Source organism: Herpailurus yagouaroundi, unplaced genomic scaffold (genome assembly GCF_014898765.1).
Source record: "Herpailurus yagouaroundi ecotype Mexico unplaced genomic scaffold, PumYag 196, whole genome shotgun sequence".
Lineage (NCBI taxonomy): Eukaryota > Metazoa > Chordata > Mammalia > Carnivora > Felidae > Herpailurus > Herpailurus yagouaroundi.
Genome location: NW_024412427.1, coordinates 29,510,048 through 29,529,176, shown reverse-complemented (window position 1 = coordinate 29,529,176; position 19,129 = coordinate 29,510,048). Strand labels below are relative to the sequence as shown.

Here is a 19,129-nt window from a genome sequence, read left to right as displayed (position 1 = left end):
TTTGTCAAGGGATCTAGCGATGACCTTTATAGCACTTTCTTCTCTTCCAAATGTAGGATGGGGTCTAGGAACAGTATTGCATGTAGATGCTGTGATTCCTTAGTTTCCTTTCATCTGGAATATTTCTCTAGTCTCTCTTTTTCTTTTCTGGTATTTACATTTTGGAAGAATATCATCCCCTTCTATTTTTATTAATAGAATGTTTCTTATTTTGGGTTTGCATGGATGTTTCCTTATGATTAGATTCAGGCTAGACATTCAGGTCACGTGGGCCAGAATAAGAGAGGCAGCATTCCCAGACAAACCAAGAAACTCTTGAGAATAAAAGAGGGTGCTATCTAAAAAATTTTTTTTTCAACGTTTATTTATTTTTGGGACAGAGAGAGACAGAGCATGAACGGGCGAGGGGCAGAGAGAGAGGGAGACACAGAATCGGAAACAGGCTCCAGGCTCTGAGCCATCAGCCCAGAGCCCGACGCGGGGCTCGAACTCACGGACCGCGAGATCGTGACCTGGCTGAAGTCGGACGCTTAACCGACTGCGCCACCCAGGCGCCCCTTTTTAAAAATTTTTTTTTTCAACGTTTATTTATTTTTGGGACAGAGAGAGACAGAAGGAGGGTGCTATCTATACTTGTGCCGAGATAGATGCGTAAACGTGGATCATCTCAGGCAAACTGAGATGTATGATGAGCCTCTTCCTGTAAGTGATTATTCCCATTGCCCGGTGTCCATACTGGAACCTGACTGGCTAGGTCACTTGCTAAGGTGGTGGGGTCAAAAGCTAACCTCAGCTACTTTGGCTGCCTGTGGCAGACCGGAAATGCCCTGTGATCAGCCCTCGGGCCCTGGGAGTGGTGGGTAAATCTCCAGCTCTTTCACCCTTGGGTGGGGTGGCTCTGAGCTGCCTGTACGGAGCTATCTCCCAGAGTTTCCAGTGCGACTGACCCCCATTGTCTGCCGCAGCATGGTGACTGGCTTGTTATCACAAACCGTGTTTGGCCTTCCTTGTCTCCCTCCTGCCTCCCTGCAGGCCCTTCCTGGGGATTACCTTCCAGATAAACTACTTGCACTTTAACTCTTGTTTCAGGGTCTGCTTCGGGGGAGCCCAAACTAAAATGACCAGGAGAGGGGGAATCCAGCTGTCGATTAGTGCTCATTGTCATACTTTATGGCCAGTTAAAAAACAGGATTCAAGAACAAGTCACAAAGTCACAAACCAGCCAGAGGTCCCACAGAAGAAGCTAACTACACCAGCTTAGTTTCTTTCCTCCTGTGAGAGGAAAACCCAACTAATTATAGTAACATTCCGATAGGAAATATTTACACTTTTACACTCCGCATCAACAGAGCGGAGCAGGATATCATGATAATACCATTGCCCTGGTACAGGACAGGGCAAAGTATACAAATCTAGGGAATCTATCCTTTTAGGGAAAAATACTAACTTTCAAAAATAAAAATCTAGGTGAGAAAGAGAGATTTAAAAATCCTATGCTGTCACAAGTAAAACTTCATTATAAAATGGGTCTTAGTCTGATGATCAACGGCTTGGGTTACGTTGGACCGTACAAACGTGTTCCGTGTTCAAACCAAAAGCCAGTCAGTCCATATTCCAAATTCAGTATCTGGTGATTTTTTTTTTCTCCGAAGTCACTCAGTTTCCCCAGAGAATTTTCTCCTGCCCCAGGGAAATACATGCCAGGTGACCAGCATCCTAGAAGAGAAGCGAAGCGGTAAATGGAGAGATGGAGATTGTACAGCTCATCTTTCATGATGCATCCACTGTCTTAATTCCTTTGTTCCAGTATGGTCTTATCCTGTCCTTAGCTGTGTTTCAACTAGGTGACTTTCAACTTAAGACCTCTCCCGTTCAGTTTCACTCAGCTTTGCCAGGCTGCACAGGAATGGGGTAGGTGATCTGAAATTCTAACTGCTTCTTGGGCCCTGGGCTAACCCTATGGCTTTTCAGCTCTACCCTTCACCCCCACCTTCTGTTGTATCTGGTACATCCAGTTACTTTTTTTTTTTTTTAAATTTTTTAATGTTTATTTATTTTTGAGAGAGAGAGAGATAGAGTGTGAGTTGGGGGAGGGACAGAGAGAGAGGGAGACACAGGATCTGAAGCAGAATCCAAGCTCTGAGCTGTCTGCACAAGAGCCTGACGTGGGGCTGGAACTCACCAGCTGTGAGATCATGACCTGAGCTGAAGTTGAATGCTTAACCAACTGAGTCACCCAAGCGCCCCTGGTACATCCAATTCGTAAGCTTTTCTGAGACTCCTCTAGGTGAACCATCTTGTTTTCCTTTCCCAGTGCCCTTTGCCCCATGTAGGTGTCAGCTTGCTTCACTCCATTAAGTCAGTTGCCACTAATCTCTCTGTTCAGCCCTCTGAAAATTTGTTGGTATATCTTGTCCACTGTGATCTTTTCTTCCTTATTTTTGTGGAGTTTTCGTCTAAAAATAAATTCTTTGCTGCCATTTTTGGTAGGGCTTGGGAGAAGTTGTGGAGATGATGCCCGCATTCAAGCCACCGCAGCTGATGGGAAGCTCAGCCCTTCCTTCGAACTTTCCTTTTTTGGGACCCTTCTTGCCAAGCTCTCCTCAGTTCAGGTTCACCACGCCCAGGAAGCATACGGCTCCCTTTACTGCACCTTACTCCAGTTGTTCTCACACCTTGTTTATGCTGTTCTGCCTGAAATTCTAACTTCTCTTTAACTTTCTGCTTTAGGTACAATCACATTTTGGGAAGATCTCTATTTTAGAACTTATTCCAGATTTCCTTGTGTCTTGAATTAGTTGAGTAGGAATTTGTCTCCCTGCACCTTGAGGGTAGGGAGGGACTTGACCTTGTTCAATATTTCTCTCCCTGAGACACGCTTTATGAGTAAATATTTTCTAAGTGTTTATTCCACTGGATTAAATTGAAATGATATTTTTTTCCCTTTGTTTTGTTTCTGGGATATCTATTTTTTCTTTCAAATGGGATTACTGTGTGTGGTTGATGGAGTTTCTGGTCCCAGTTCTTCACTGCAGTGTGACAGTTACACACCCGCACCCTTGCCATGGCCCTGGGGGTGGGCGGTGCCTCTTCCCTGCCTCTCGACTTTGGCTGTGGCCACCTGGTTTGCTTTGATGAAAGGGGTGTTAATGGACAGGATGCAAACAAAGACTTGGAAAGAGATTGTGTGGCTGGGCTTCTTTTCCTCCTCTTGTCATCACTAGTTCTAGGAGGAAGAGAGACATTTGGAGCACAGCTCCCCTAGCAGATTGAAAGATCTGCAGCTCGAAGGAGAGCTATCCAGCTGACCTGCCGATCTGGGAGTGCAGCGCTAAATATTTCTTCTTGTGTGCCACTTAGTTTTGGGGTCAGTTTGTTCTGTAGCAATATTTAATACCTGATGTCAGAAGGAACAAGTGCTTTTATATCCTTTCTTTGTTCTGTGCTGGTTTTGCTCTCTAGGAAGCCGGAAACCAATTTACCATGCCATCAGCATGATACATGTGTATCTACCAAAAATACTCATGTGGCTCTCCTTGATTTGATCATAACATCTATTTTTAAATGCCTTAAGAAAAGAAAATAGAACAATAACTGCACCACCACCACAACTCTGGACCTTATCTTAGAGTCACTCTCAACTGAATTCATTCCATTACCTTACAGTCTTTTTGGGGAAATAATAAAACCCATCAAAGATCTGTGTCCTTTTCTCAAACTTTGGTAACTATAACTTTAATTTGTAATATAATTATGTAATTATGTGCAATCCATATAGTTGTTAATTATATGGCACTGCTAAGCTGAATCCTTTTTTTAGGAAAACAACCTTTTTGATAATGATTTTTAAATCGGAGACTTGGGGCACCTGGGAGGCTGGCTGTTTCGGTTAAATGCTCAGCTCTTGATTGTGGCTCAGGTCATGATCTCACTTTTTTTGAGTTCAAGCCCTGCATCTGGCTTTGTGCTGTTAGGGTAGAGCCTGAATGGGATTGTGTCCCTCGCACTCTTCCCTCCCCTGCTTGCTCTTTATCTCGCTCTCTCAAAGTAAATAAAAATAAACTTAAAAAAAAAAATTGGAGGGCACCTGGGTGGCTCAGTGGGTTAGGCAACTGACTTCTGCTAAAGTCATGATCTCACCATTCCTAAGTTTGAGTCCTTAATCAGGTGAGTTCCAGCCCTACTTCCGGTGAACACGAGCCCCCATTTGGTTAAAAAAGCACACAAGCCCCACTTCAGGGGAGCCCTGCTTCTCTCTCTCTCCCTCTCTCTTTCTGCCCCTCACTCACTGTGCCCCCCCCTCAAAAAATAAAAAAATAAATTGGAGACATGACAAAATAGTCATATGTTGGATCATTCTCATCAAATGCTATTAGTTTCCTTCAACACCCACAATTTACTTTTAAATTTGTTAAAGCCCAGCTTTGTTATTTCCACAATACAAATTAAAATTAAACATAGTGGCAAAAAATTCTTTTATATTCTCGAATTGAGAGTTGGCCAATTTACTAAATCTTTTAGGCTGTGAGGGTTTTTTTCTTTAGTGTAAAGAATCAGTTATGCCAATATCCTGATGGAACTCTACTTGCTTCTTGCTTCTACTCCGGAAAGGATGGCGGAATCCACGGGAGCAAGGGTAACATTGTAATGATAACCGTGCATTTGCTTCTTAAGTTGTTGTACAAAGAATGTTTTCCTAACGCAGATGCATAGGTATTAGTAAAACTTACTTGCCGCACACATCACAGTTTTATGAGATGGCCATTTATTTTGCATCCGTGGTTAAGAACCCCTAACGTAAGGAGGGTTCCTAAATGTCATGTTGTAATTATGCAAAAGAATTGCTGAAGAGATCGGGGGAAAAAAATGGCATTGTTGAAAAGGCCTGTAATTGAGAGCTTGACCGAAAAAGCGGTGACAAAGCGAGGGTCCCTGGGCTTTTGAGCTAGTCCAAGTTTAACAAGCTCCCTTGGGCTTCCTTCACAATTCCCAGAGGAAGCAGTCCTGCCTCTCTTGTCCTCCTGACCCCCCATTCAATCATAAAGCGACAGGCTTTAACAATCCCAGAACAAAAACCTCATTGCCCAATTTAACCTTCCAACCCCCAGAGCTGCATGGTCCGCTAATCCGGCGCACAAAAGCAGGCCTGCTGCTCTTTTATTCTTCCGGGGGCTGGGCGCCGTGTTGAGCTCGACAGCTGATCGGCTCTGGAACGTCCCAGCAGCGTGCCTGGGCCCCCCCGATGTTTATTTAGCGTCCCGCCGCCCCAGCGCACGGCCTCCCCGAGCCGGTTCGCGCGCGCTCGCCCGCACCGGAGCCATGTACCGGCGCAGCTACGTCTTCCAGACCCGCAAGGAGCAGTACGAGCGCGCCGAGGAGGCGCCGCGCGCCGCCGAGCCCGATAGCCTGGCGGAGGGCCGGACGGCGGCGCCCAGCCTGGCCGCGCTGCAGGGGCTCGGCGAGCGCGTGGCTGCTCACGTCCAGCGGGCCCGCGCGCTCGAGCAGCGCCACGCCGTCCTCCGGCGGCAGCTGGACGCCTTCCAGCGCCTGGGCGAGCTGGCCGGGCCCGAGGACGCCCTCGCCCGCCACGTCGAGGGCAACCTCCAGCGCGCCCGGGACCTGGCGGCCGAGCGCACGCGGCTGGAGCGCCAGGGTGCGGAGGCGCAGCGCGTGCTCGACGAGTTCCGCTGCAAGTAAGCGGCGGGCCCGGAAGGGGGGTGGGGGTGGGGTGAGCGGAGGCAGGGTAGGGGCGGTCGCCAGGACTTTCACCCCGCAGAGGGCGCGCGCACCACCGCGCCTCTCACCCACCTAGAACCCGCTTCCATTCCGATGGCACTTCACGGTTTGCACGAAACGGCATCATTTGCCTGTAATGTGCTTTAAAATGTAGCTATAATTTACATGCAGTAAAACGCACAGGTTTCGGGGCGCTTGGCAGGCTCAGTCGGTAGAGCCAGCGACTCTTGATCTGGGGGTTGTAAATTTGAGCCCCACGTTGGGCGTAGAGATTACTTAAAAATAAAATCTTTAAAAAATGCACAGGTTTTAAGTGCATAGTTCAATGAGTTTTGATGATGTATGTACCCATGTAACTACGGAAACAAGCAGGGAACTTTGACCACCCCAGAAAGTTCCCTCCTGTCCTTTCCCGGTCAGTCTGTACCCCTTCCCCACAAAAAAGCGGGAGGCGCCCAGTGTTCTGATTTCTGTCACCGTAGGTTAATTTTGCGTGTTCTGGAATTTCACAAAAATGGAATCTTAAAGATTCGTGCTTGTATGTCTGGCTCCTTTTGTTTTTGAGATATATTCATGTTATTTGCTCCTCACAGCCGTATCCTGTAATACATGGTACTGCACCTGTTTTGCAGATGAGGAGACTGAGGCTTAGACAATGTTAAGATTTAGGGCAAGGTCACTCACCTAGTGAGTCCCAGCAGCGGCACGGAATTCAGGGCCTCGGCGTGCTGAGTCTAATCATCTTTACCGCATCATAGTTGATACCCAGAAATTATTTCAATGTGTGGCCTCTAGAATCTTGCTGCTCAAATTGTGGTCTGTGGATGTGCAGCATTGCCATCATCTGGGAGCTGGTTAGAAGTGGAGTTAAGCTTGAAGCTTCAGGAGCCCTGGTCCAGGGCATGTCCCCCTTTCCCACAGAATGAATAAGATGATAAGATCGCTTGAAGAATTGGGGCATGCGGACCTGGGTGGCTTAGTGGGTTTAGCCTGACTCTTGATTTCGGCTCAGGTCACGATGTGAGTTCCAGCCCCACATGGGGCCCTGCGCTGACTGCACAGAGTCTGCTTGGGATTCTCTGTCTCCCTCTCTGTCTGCACCTCCCCCACTTGCTCTCTATGCCCCTCCCCCACTTGTGTTTTCTCTCTCTCTCTCTCAAAATAAATAAAACTTAAAAAAAAAAAAAAGAATTGGGGCACCTGGGTGGCTCAGTCAGTTGAGCGACCTACTTCGGTTCAGATCATGATCTCACAGTTCATGAATTCAAGCCCCACATCGGGCTCGCTTACTGTCAGTGGAGATCCTGCTTCAGATCCTCTGTCCCTCTTTCTCTGCCCCTCCCGTGCTTGCATGCTGTCAAAAATAAATAAATAAATAAATAAATGGATGGGATTTAAAAAAAGATCACCTAAAGAACTATTAAAAAGAAAAAAGGATACTCACAATTTGTCCCCACCCTCCAAGGCTATAAATACAGGAACCTGTATTTACTCTGCAGGGACCACTTCAAGGAATTTATTTATTTATTTATTTATTTTTTTATTTTTTAATTTTTTAAAATTTACATCCAAGTTAGTTAGCATATAGTGCAACAATGATTTCAGGAGTAGATTCCTTAGTGCCGCTTACCCATTTAGCCCATTCCCCACTCCCACAACCCCTCCAGTAACCCTCAGTTTGTTCTCCATATTTATGAGTCTTTTCTGTTTTGTCCCCCTCCCTGCTTTTATATTATTTTTGTTTCCCTTCCCTTGTGTTCATCTGTTTTGTCTCTTAAAGTCCTCATATGAGTGAAGGCATATGATTTTTGTCTTTCTCTGACTAATTTCATGTAGCATAATACCCTCCAGTTCCATCCACATAGTTGCAAATGGCAAGATTTCATTCTTTTTCATTGCTGAGTAATACTCCATTGTATATATATGCCACATCTTCTTTATCCATTCATTGATCGATAGACATTTGGGCTCTTTCCATACTTTGGCTATTGTTGATAGTGCTGCTATAAACATGGGGGTGCATGTGTCCCTTCGAAACAGCACAGCTGTATCCTGTGGATAAATGCCTAGTAGTGCAATCGCTGGGTTGTAGGGTAGTTCTATTTTTAGTTTTTTGAGGAACCTCCATACTGTTTTCCAGAGTGGCTGCACCAGCTTGCATTCCCAAGGAATTTATTTTTTGATGATCCGGCCGGTGTAAAATACATGCCAACGTGGCAGTGTGATCTGCATTAGCAAAAGCCTGGAATGAACCTAAATGCCTATTCATAGGAGATCAAATTGTGCTTCATATATGCAATGAGATGCTACCCAATTGTAAAACAAGAGAATAGCATGTTACTATCCTTTACTTTAAAAAAAAAAGGGGGGGGGAAGAGTAGAATTTTTTGCTTGCATTAGGAAAAAGGGGACACAGACACATGCAAAACCCCAATGGCACTGATTACCTGTGGAGGATAGGGGAGTAGGAGCTGGGCAATGGGAGAGCTAGGAAGGGAGACTTTTAATGGAACAGCTTTTTAGGTAATTAAAAAAATTTGTCTAATCATGTAAGAGATTTATCTATTTTAAAATTACATAAACTAATTTAAATATACAGATGTCCAGGCCCCACCCTGGACCTCAGATGGGGCCCAGGAATTTTAAGTTTTATGAGCTCCACTGATAATTCCAGTGAACAGCCAGGTTTGGGGGCCCCTGGTCTAGGGTAGTCAGAGCGTCTTCTCCAAACGTGCTCTATGTTTGAGTTCCACGTTCTTTAAAAGAACTTTTTTTTTAATATTTATTTTTGAGAGAGAGATAGAACACAAGTGGGGGAGGGGCAGAGAGCTTGGGAGACACAGAATCCAAAGCAGGCTCCAGGCTCTGAGCTGTCAGCACAGAGCCCAATGCTAGGCTGGAACTCACCAACTGTGAGATCATGACCTGAGCCGAAGTCAGACGCTTAACTGACTGAGCCACCCAGGTGCCCCTGAGTTCCACATGCTTAATCTGAATCTTGGGCAGGATATTCAACAGTGTGTACTGAACATATTAATCAGTCAGACTCATTGATTTCATTCCTATCAGCCCTGTTTCTGGGTATGATCCCTAAAAACAGATTTGGAGCCGGAAGAAAGGATCTGGAAATCCACCTGTTACAGCCCTTCATGGCAAAACTGTGGGTGGCAGGACTTGAACTCGGGTTTTCGCACCTTATGCTTTCTAGAACACAGGGTCTTGAAGAGAAGTCATTCTTGGATTCCTGGGGAGTGAGGTCCAGAGATAGGACCCTCATTCAAATGAAGCTCATGTTTTCTAAAGCAAAGGGAAATGTACACTGGTTCAGACACCCAGGGCAGCTCCACAGGCCAACAGGAAACCCTGGATCCCCAAATGGTCTTTGCTTAGTTATTAGGTCCCAGTCTACTGAGATTTGGCTGGGAGCACAGGACTCCTTTGAGCCCTCATTGAAGGAACGGCCATGTTGAATTTTCCTGATCTTTTGGTGATTTTACTTGGTTCTGAGTTGTATGTTTATCGTGGAGCTTCAGACTCTGTGATTTATTTAATCATTTCCATTAATTTATTCCCTCCCATTGCCCCCTTGCAGATACTTTAATATTCCAACTAAAGTCTTGGGATTTGAAAATTGTAATAAAAATCATACCCATACCCCTGCATGCAGGGGTATATACACACCAAATTTGGTTTTTTTTTTTAACGTTTATTTATTTTTTTGGGACAGAGAGAGACAGAGCATGAACGGGGGAGGGGCAGAGAGAGAGGGAGACACAGAATCAGAAACAGGCTCCAGGCTCTGAGCCATCAGCCCAGAGCCCGACGCGGGGCTCGAACTCACGGACCGCGAGATCGTGACCTGGCTGAAGTCGGACGCTTAACCGACTGCGCCACCCAGGCGCCCCCCAAATTTGGTTTTAATCCCAGAGGTGAGTTATTGGTTAGCCAAAACCAGGTGAAAATAATGCAGCCTTGGTAGGCATATTCTCTTCTAGGATAGTTGAATAATTTCAAAATCAGGTTTTCAGCACATCAAATGAAGACTAAATAAAACAGAATGAAATAAAAACAAATAAAACTACCAAGATACATTAATGAATACCGTCAATTATCTAAATTGCTAAAAACCAAAAGTAATTATGTAAAACAATCAGGTAATTAAAGCCAATGTGTTTTTTCACTTTATGAATTCATTTGTATATTCGCTTATGTGGATGTATATATGAATATATCATGATTTCTTTTTTAAACTTTTTAAAAATTTTTATTTATTTATTTTGAGAAAGAGAGAGAGAGAGAGCAAGCAGGAGGGGGAGAGAGAGAGAATCCCAAACAGGCTCTGCACCGTGAGTGCAGAGCCTCAAACTCACGAACTGTGAAATTATGACCTGAGCTGAGACTGAGAGTCAGACACTTAACCGACTGCGCCACCCAGGTGCCCCATATCATTTCTTATTATGAAGTCTTTATAATGAAATCACTTGCCTTTAATATCTAGACTTGTCTTTACAGCATGAAAATTACCCACGATAACACATTATTGCATTATTTATCAAACATGTTTTTAAGCTACAGAAATTCTTGGATGTTTCTGCAATGAGAAAATTTGGATTTTTGTTAACAGTTTTATTCGCGAAGCTAACTAGCCATTAAAACAGAATTTCTGGCTCCGTTAGAGCCACACACAAAAGACACTGCTAACTGTGACATCCTGGTGGGAAATGTAATACTTGTACAAATATGTTTTGCTTGCTGGTTATAGCTGAGCTTCTTAGGTGGCTTTAGGACTGGGAGTGTGCGCAGCGCACATATTCCTGATTGTTCTTTCCCTAGGTTGGAACTCGCCCTACAACAGCATAGTTTTCTAGAGGCCTCTTTCGGTACTTGACTTGAGCCCATGGCATGCGTGTGCAGGGGCCCTGAAACCTATGCTTTGTGGGTTGGGCTGAGTGCTAATTAGGATTCGTTTCAACCACAAATGGCATAAACTCCAAAGTGACATTGGCTTATCCAGGATGGGAATTTGTTTCCGTCTTGTGGAAGGTCTGGCCTAGCAATTCAGCATGCCACTCTGAAGTATTTGAGGCTCAGAAGGCTCTGCCTGGCCTTCTGCAGGGTGGAGGAAAGGATACAGAAGGGCACACCCACAGCGTCTCTTATGGAAGATATTTGGAAGCTGCCGCAGACTTATGCTTATATCCCATTGGTCAGGACTTAGTCACATGGCCACACCTAGCTGCAAGGAAGGCTGGGAAATGTAGTCTTCCCTCTAGGCAGCCTTGTGCCCCTACCCACATCAAGGGCTTTGACTCTTGGAAGAAGGCCATGATGGATACTAGGAGCAGCTTATAGGGAATGAGGGCGGAGTCATTTGGGAAGGAGCCTTCTCTTTTTCTTTTTTTTTTTAATTTTTTTTCAACGTTTATTTATATTTGGGACAGAGAGAGACAGAGCATGAACGGGGGAGGGGCAGAGAGAGGGAGACACAGAATCGGAAACAGGCTCCAGGCTCCGAGCCATCAGCCCAGAGCCTGACGCGGGGCTCGAACTCCCTGACCGCGAGATCGTGACCTGGCTGAAGTCGGACGCTTAACCGACTGCGCCACCCAGGCGCCCCGAGCCTTCTCTTTTTCATAAGGGGATGAAAGTCCCCCTAGAGGGAAACTCTCAAAACAGTATGATTTCCATGGTCTCTCTGCCTCTTGATCTCTATCATTTTCTTCAAGTCCAGGGAAGAAGATGACTAGGAGGGAAAAATACACCTCTTCCTAGTATCTGTTGCTTTATCAGTTTTGTGTATGTTTAAATTTGGGGGGTTTCCCTGCTCTACCCAGGCAGCATGGTGTGGCTATCAGGGCATAGTTTTTGGTGTCAGACTCAAGTGTGAGTACTGACCCCACCCCTCTTTTAGTTTGGGGTCTTCCAGAAGCTGAGCCTGATAAAGGGGTTTGAGGGCAAGTAGCTTATTTGGGAGGTAACCTCCAGGAGCACAGGTTGGGGAGTGAGGAAGTGAGGCAGGAAGGAAAGGCAGAAAACACTGAGTGCCCTCAGCAAGTTAACCTGGAGCGAACTTACCGGATGGAGAGACACTTCAGTTGTCCTAGCTGAGGGCAACGGGGCTGGGGTACTTATGTACCCACTCACCTTCTGTCAGAGGTCGAGGGCTGCCCCAGGGGCACTGACTCTGTGGCCTGTCCAGCCTGCCCTGCCCACTGGCCCAGAGCAGGCCTTGAGGCACAGAGATGAGGGTGAAGTGCCCTGAGCATCTGCCCAAGGTTATAGGCCAGTTTCTCAGCCTCAGTTTTCTCATTTTGCCCCGGTGGTGGGAGGGTGGGGGGAGGGCAATGGTAACTGCCCTCTTCCAGGGTTTTGTAAGGATTAAATGGCATAATCCAGAAAAATGGACACATGTATAGACACAATAGTACAGGCAACCCAAACAAGATCAAGGTCAGGTTAGTGGTGTTTGTTGTAGGTCATGTAGGGTGGTCTCCCATTCTCTGTGTCACTGCTGTACTTGGGTTAGGAGTGTGTGGAGATACGATTCCCTTATCCTTGATGTGGCTGGGCAGGGGTAGGGGGGTGGTGGAGGGGGTGGGGGGGGCAGAGGTTGGGCCTCCAGGCTGGGGGACTCCTGTTCACTTACCGCTCCCAGTTACCCCCGTGCATGGTGGCCACAGCACCACTCTGTGCGTGCGCCATGCTGTGGAAAAGGTGAGGAAGCGACAGGCTCAGCGGTGCAGCATTAGCTACTATTTTAAACTTAAGGACCTCTCCTTTATTTATTTATTTATTTTTAATGTTTATTTATTTTTGAGACACAGAGACAGAGCATGAATGGGGGAGGGTCAGAGAGAGAGGGAGACACAGAATCTGAAACAGGCTCCAGGCTCTGAGCTGTCAGCACAGAGCCCGACGCGAGGCTGGAACTCACAGACTGTGAGATCATGACCTGAGCCGAAGTCGGACACCCAACCTACTGAGCCACCTAGGCGCCCCAGTTAAGGACCTCTCCTTAAAGAGACAGCATATACTCTGTAACACTGATTGTGTGGTCATTACATATGGAATCACGGAAGCTGCCCAACTTTTGCTTATGTGTCCAATTTGCAGGTATGAAAACGAGTGTGAATGTCAGCTGCTCCTAAAAGAAATGCTGGAACGGCTTAACAAGGTGAGCTGAGCACATCCGTGAGTCTGAGTAGGGACAGAATGGAACTAAATGGCTGAAATGACCATCGCGCATTCCTCTCTGTGTCTTTTTAGGATTTGCCTATTTCTTTTGCTGTCACTCTTTCTTGAGTTCATAATTGCTTTTTTTTTTAATATTTATTTTTGAGAGATAGAGCACGAGCCGGGGTGGGGTGGGGGGCAGAGAGAGAGAAGAAGACACAGAATCCGAAGCAGGCTCCAGGCTCTGAGCTGTCAGCATAGAGCCCGACGCGGGGCTCGAACCCACAAACCGTGAAATCATGACCTGAGCTGAAGTCGGACGCCTAACCAACTGAGCCACCCAGGCGCCCCTTGAGTTCATAATTTCAACTAAATCTTTTTGTGAACTCACATACCCAAGACACATACTCCTTTCCCACCACACACAGGGTCTTGCCAGAGAATCTGAGACCTTTAAGCTTATGACAGCGAGGCTGTCAACACAAGGCAGCATCACAGCGACCAGCTGGGATTTTGCCATTCCGATGTACCGGTCCCAAACACCAAACTCAGGAAACTTGCTTTGGTTATTGGGATGCAAGGATAACTCTGTTCTGTTGGCTGAGAGTCTCTTCTACAGGGGAACTCTCAGAGAACAGAGGAAGAAATTTCCAAAGAAATTTCCATTTCCCTTCAAGCTCTTCCCTCTTGGAGCTTGGAGAGCAGCTATGTGGAGGGCACCAGGGATTCGCAGCTTCTTGCTGGGACCCTCCTGCAGAGTTGTGTGGGGTTGTTCTTTGCAGGGAGTTTCCTTCTTCAGATCCTCCGTCGCCAACGTAACTGATTGGATTTTCTGCTCTAGCCAGGGGAACTTGACTACCAAATGGAATAATCCTGGATCTCAGAGGTTGGGCAAAACCAGGGATGGCAAATAACTGTAATTTCAGAGCTCAAATGTCTTGAGCTCATGGAGCTCTGTTCCGTTGAAGGGTGGCTTATTTCGGGCACATGGCCGCTTTCCCCCTTTCCCTTCCTTCCACACCCGTAATTCCTCATCAGAATTGCTGATAAAACACAGCACCTTTCCCTGCTGGGCCCAGATGTGTGACCCTAGGATTCTTCTCCACCTGGAGCCCCAGGCAACCACTTCAGATAGTTGAGGTTAGCTCAGGATGTTTGCCAGTCCCTGGCTTTGCCCAGCCTCCGTTGTCCAGGATTAGTCTGCTAATCAGTGGGAGTTAGAACCACGACGTAGGGAAACTGAATTTTTCTTTGTCTGTGTTATCTACCACGTGATGCTTCTGTGTCCTTCCCTTTGTGAGCATATAATGCATTGTCCAAACAAGGACACTGTGTTTTGAAAGGAGCTGCTGTCAATAGTTGCCAAGGCCAAGTGATAGAAACTGGAATAGTCTCAGGCCAGCCAACATGTGAACACTCCGGATATAAACACAAAGGCGGGGGTGGGCGTGTGCTTCAGGAGAGCCCTAAGTGTACAGGCTCAGTGATTGGTCTTGTATTGGGTTGGGTTGCTATGGCCCCAAGTCTGTTGAAGGTGGGATTTGGGTGTTGTTAGCATCAGGCATCGCCCAGCTGTTCTGCTCATATTTGTAGCTCATCCCCATTCTTGTTTTTGGTGGTGATCCCAGGCTGCCAGATGGGGCTGCCATCTTGTCCACAGACCACTACCTTCAGGGACTTAGGTGCCCGACACCCTTCACTTAGTTGCCAGTTCAGCCCCTCCCCAACCCACCACATTTTGCTTTGTGCATATTTGTCCTCACTGCAAGCAGACCTCTCTCCGGACCTATTTCTGAGGTTGTCACTTATGCAGTGCCATCGTGTGCACTCTTCATAGAAGAGGGAGACAGAATGTAGTCCCTCTTTTTAGCTTTGGTGGAAAGTAACACCAAAGATTTATTTATTTATTTAAAAAAAATTTTTTTAAGCTTATTTATTTTGATCAAGAGAAAGAGAGCAAGTAGGGGAGGGGTGGAGAGAGAGAGAGAGAGAGAGAGAGAGAATCCCACACAGGCTCTGCATCATCAGCGTGGAGCCCTACGTGAGGCTCGAACTCACTGTGAGACCATGACCTAAGCCAAAACCAAGAGTTGGGTGTTTAAGTGACTGAGCCCCCCCAGGCGCCCCAGTAACACTGAATTTAAAAAGAAGCTCCAGCCTTCTCTTGTTTTTCTCTTGTTACAAAAGCAATAACGTATTCTCAGAAGAAAAACACGGCAGTGGAGATCATGAAAACTAAGGGAAAAGGCCTCCCTACCATTTTGTCCCCCTGAAACCACAGCTGCAACACCTTTGTGTATATTGTGACAGGGAGTCTGGACAATTGAAGTATGGGTCCCATTGAAGTAAGGGTTACGAAAGTTCTGGGGAAAGATGCTACCAGCAACTCGGGCCAGAGCCATCACAGGGCATCGGTGTGGCTCTTCCCTGGGTCCAGGGAAAGACACTTCTGTCCAAAGTGAGCTGTGCAGCCCAAAACGGGAGAACAGCTTGATCATAGGACCCTTCTCGCCACTGTCGCGTATCTGTGAGACTTTGGGGGAACTGCTTCATCTCCCTGAGCCTCAGCTCCTTCATTTCCCAAGCGGGAGCCGTAAGAGTTGCCACCACCGTGGAGTGGATGTCTGTCGACCCACACAGTAAGAATGAAGTGGCAGGATAGTGCATGTGACTTGCCTGTCGCGGTTATTATCGCAGAGCCCTTGATGTGATGGACGCCAGCTTAGTTTCCCCAGAGGGTGGGATTCATAGCCCTGGTGGTGTGCGGGGTGATTTTAGATGGTGCGTGGAGAAACCATTTTTTAGGAGCTCTGAATTTATTTTTATGGTTGCCTCTTCTCTACAGCAGGTGACATCAAAAAGTTCCTTTTTAAATGCATGCAAGTGAAAATGAGTCAGTTTGAAGAAAAATGTGGAGTGACTCATAGTACAGGTGGTGCTCGGATGTAGCAGGAATCACGACGCAGGGATTGGCCAAGCCCGGGCGCTAGCTTGGAGCCTTAGCATAGTTTTGTGGTTATTTATTTCACCCTCAGAAAAGACCGAGTCCAGCCCCTTTGTTGCCAGCGAGGAGGCCCACCCTTGGTGAGATTCAGTGACTTAGGAGCCCCACAGCCCATCCTTGGCAGGCGTAGTCAGGAGCCAGGTGTAGTCAGGAGTCTTTTGTGTACGTGGCTCGTTCCCTGCCTCCGGTCCCTGACTCTCAGGAGACAGACACAAAGCCAGGGTCTCTGGGTAAAGATGGCCCCTTCACACTTGATGTTGGTGCTCCGTCCATATCCCCTGGGCCACCCCTGAGGTCACACAGACCTGCTGAGCATACTGGCAGCTTCCTGCGTGTCTCTGGCTGTGGGGATGTGCATGATCCGCTGGAGGCATAGGCTGGAAGTGAGGCAGTTAGCTCCCCAGGAGCAGCCCTCGGCCACTGAGGGGTGAGAGTGGGTGGATGTGTTCCCCAGCTGCCCCATCCCTTGTAGCAAGAGTTCACAGGTGAGTTCTGTTGAGTCTCTCTACGTGCCCCCAGCAGGACTGAGGTCTGGTTGTCCACGGCAGTAACCTACTCATTACACAGCGTTATTGCCTTTTGTTCCTTTCCCCGGATCACTTCCTCCCTTCCAGTGCTTCTTGGAATAAACAACATGTATCCAATCCTTGCCTCAGGGAAACTGAAGGGTCCGGCCAGGGGAAGGCTGGACCTTCTTGTTCTCTGTCCATTGAGATGGTCACATGAGAAGGTGAAAATGCAAGAGTATATTCATGTCTTGTTGGCTGGTCCTATAAAGGATTTTGGTGGACAAATCTTGGAATGTCTGCACGCATCAGATCAACATGGTTTTGACTGTCATCTTAGTCTCAGCACCCCTTTCCTTTGCTCTGGTGGAAGAGATTCATTCATCTCTAGGTGTGGCCATGGAAAATGGGGTACAGGAGAAACCGTTGACCCGGTCTTTGAACCATGTTTGGAAAATATCACCGTGTATGTTGACAAGATTGATTGCTGCTGCTTTCATCAGACTGTTATCTGTGAATATTGCCCATGTAATCACATCTCCAGAACAGAGTTACTGTATTTGTAACAGCCACATAACCTAAAACAAGCCACTCTCTGCTAGGCATTTGGAAATAAAATAAATTCCTTAACATACCACTTACATACTATGGCCAAAGGTATTTTGATGTAGTAAGAATTCTTGATGACTTTTAAATATTTGGGTTTGGCTGAACTCCAGGACCCGTTTTCTCTCTGTGTATATATGGTTATTGGTCCCAATAATGCCCAATGTTGCTTATTTTAAGAAAACTATAAGGAGGCTTTCAGGTTTCTTTCCTGTTTTCCTTTAAAATCCCCAGAATTTTTAAATGATGTAGGTTCTAGTCAAATGCTTTCACTTAAAAACATTTTTTAAAGAAACACCTAAAGCTGTCATAGGTGCGCTTTTTTCATGCAATTTGTATATCTTTAATTTGTCCAGGAAAGGGTAAGAAGCAAGGGTATTTGGGGAACACCAGGGTGGGGCTTGATGCCTTCACCTTCAGGGCTACAGGCCTTCATTTGCCTGAGAACAACTCTGGGGCTGGAGATGAACTTCCGGGGCAGAAAAGGAGAGGGAACTGGGAAGGCTGAGTTCAGGAGGAGGCTGGGGGCGGGGAGGCTGGGAGAACGGAAGGGGAGAGGAGGAGCCAGGAAGAGTGCCCAGGGAGAGAAGACAGTGGAAAGAGAGGGAGCAGAGTCTAGAACATACTCAGCACCGTCCTCCAGGCCAGCCTGAGCCCCGGGAAGGAAGGCAAACCTACAATTTCTGGAAAGGTTTTTGGCGTCCAGGGTTGAAGTGTTTTTAATTAAATCCTAATTAACTAGAAATCTCAATGAACTTGAATACCCATTCTTGAGCAGCTTTTCTTTTGGGGTTGGGGGGGGTGGCTGATTGGATGCTGGATTTGAGGCTGGGTAAAGATACAGACAGTGGGTTTTTAAAGGGATTTCTGGCATCCCTGTGATGCCATCCCTGTGAATGGGTTGGCAACCCATCCCTGTGAATGGGTTGGCAAGGCTGATTCTTCAGAGGCACGCTGGAGTCTAGTTATTTCTCTAGTTTCTTTCTCAAAAAGTGGTTTAGATTAGCGATTCTGAAATTCCCATGTCCACCAGCAGCACCTGGAGGGCTTGTTAAAATACACATTTCTGGGTCCTGACTGCAGAAATTCTGACCCAGTACATCTGGGATCTGCCAGATATTTTACACCCCGAATCATTGTACACTTCTCATTTTCCCTCATCATCGGTAACCACACTTTGAGAACCACTAGATCTCAAACACATACAGCATCAGGGTTGGAATGTTTTCGAAAATTAGACTATTGACCCAGTGTCTCGATTCGGAAAGAATCTAGATGCTTCTGCTGGTGGAGCTTTTGAAAATGCAGCTGACAGCATCCAAAGCATAATAAAAACACCAGCGTCCACACATTTCTGAGTTCTGGTGCAAACAAAAGAAAACACTTCCAAACGAATTTTCCTCAACATACCAGCAACTGCACATTCCAGAGGTACCTACTCACCTTTGGGAATTTGGGGGACGGTTTATCAGATGACTGTCCTCAAAGCAGGAGAATGTGCGTGCAGAGGCATCTGTATAATCCCTATTTTAAGGGCAAATATTGGCTAGCCTCTGTTATCACCACGAGCAGCTTTAAAGGCTTGGCTGATGGGAGCCGAGAGTGGTTGTTTGGGCACCATCCTAAGAGGGAGATGTGGAAAGAAAGGCAGGCACCTTGCAGGATGGAGTCAAGACTCAGCACTTAACTCTTGACTAGTAGAGACAGATTCCAGTCCTGTTGTTTCCTGGTAACTTCCGTTAACTAGCTGCATGACCCACTGGCTGATCTGGCCTCAGGCTGGCCATCTATAAGGAGAGACTCTAGTTTCTGAGCTGCGATTGGCAGAGCCCACAGGCCCATGGAGCTGCTGAGGGGCCTCTGAAGGAAGAGGGCTGCTGGACGGACCCCACTGTGGTCATGCTGTTCCAGAAACACGTCTCTGCATTGCCGCTATGCAATGACATCCTGGGATATTTTGTGGGAAGGATGACACATGTGACTTAACAAACGCTTGAGGACCAATGATCTCGGGGTCCTCTCTATTTCTAAAAGTGTGAGTGTTCGATCCCTTTATAAGTAATGACACAAGGTGTCCTTGAAACCGTATTCCCAGTTCTTCAGC

General features: G+C 46.8%; 1 protein-coding gene across 7 annotated transcripts in view; it reads left to right on the top strand.

Annotated features, from left to right (window-relative positions):
- BFSP1 (beaded filament structural protein 1) overlaps window positions 1–19,129 on the top strand; it is a 68,242-nt gene that overhangs the window by 23,001 nt on the left and 26,112 nt on the right. For 6 of the 7 annotated variants that reach the window (XM_040447768.1, XM_040447770.1, XM_040447769.1 and 3 more), the window contains exons 4-6: window positions 1,845–1,911; window positions 5,109–5,693; window positions 12,850–12,910. In XM_040447768.1, the coding sequence (XP_040303702.1) occupies window positions 1,907–1,911; window positions 5,109–5,693; window positions 12,850–12,910 (651 nt within the window). In that variant the 5' untranslated portion in view covers window positions 1,845–1,906. The remainder of the gene's footprint in view (window positions 1–1,844; window positions 1,912–5,108; window positions 5,694–12,849; window positions 12,911–19,129) is intronic. The other variant, XM_040447772.1, reaches the window with a different exon arrangement.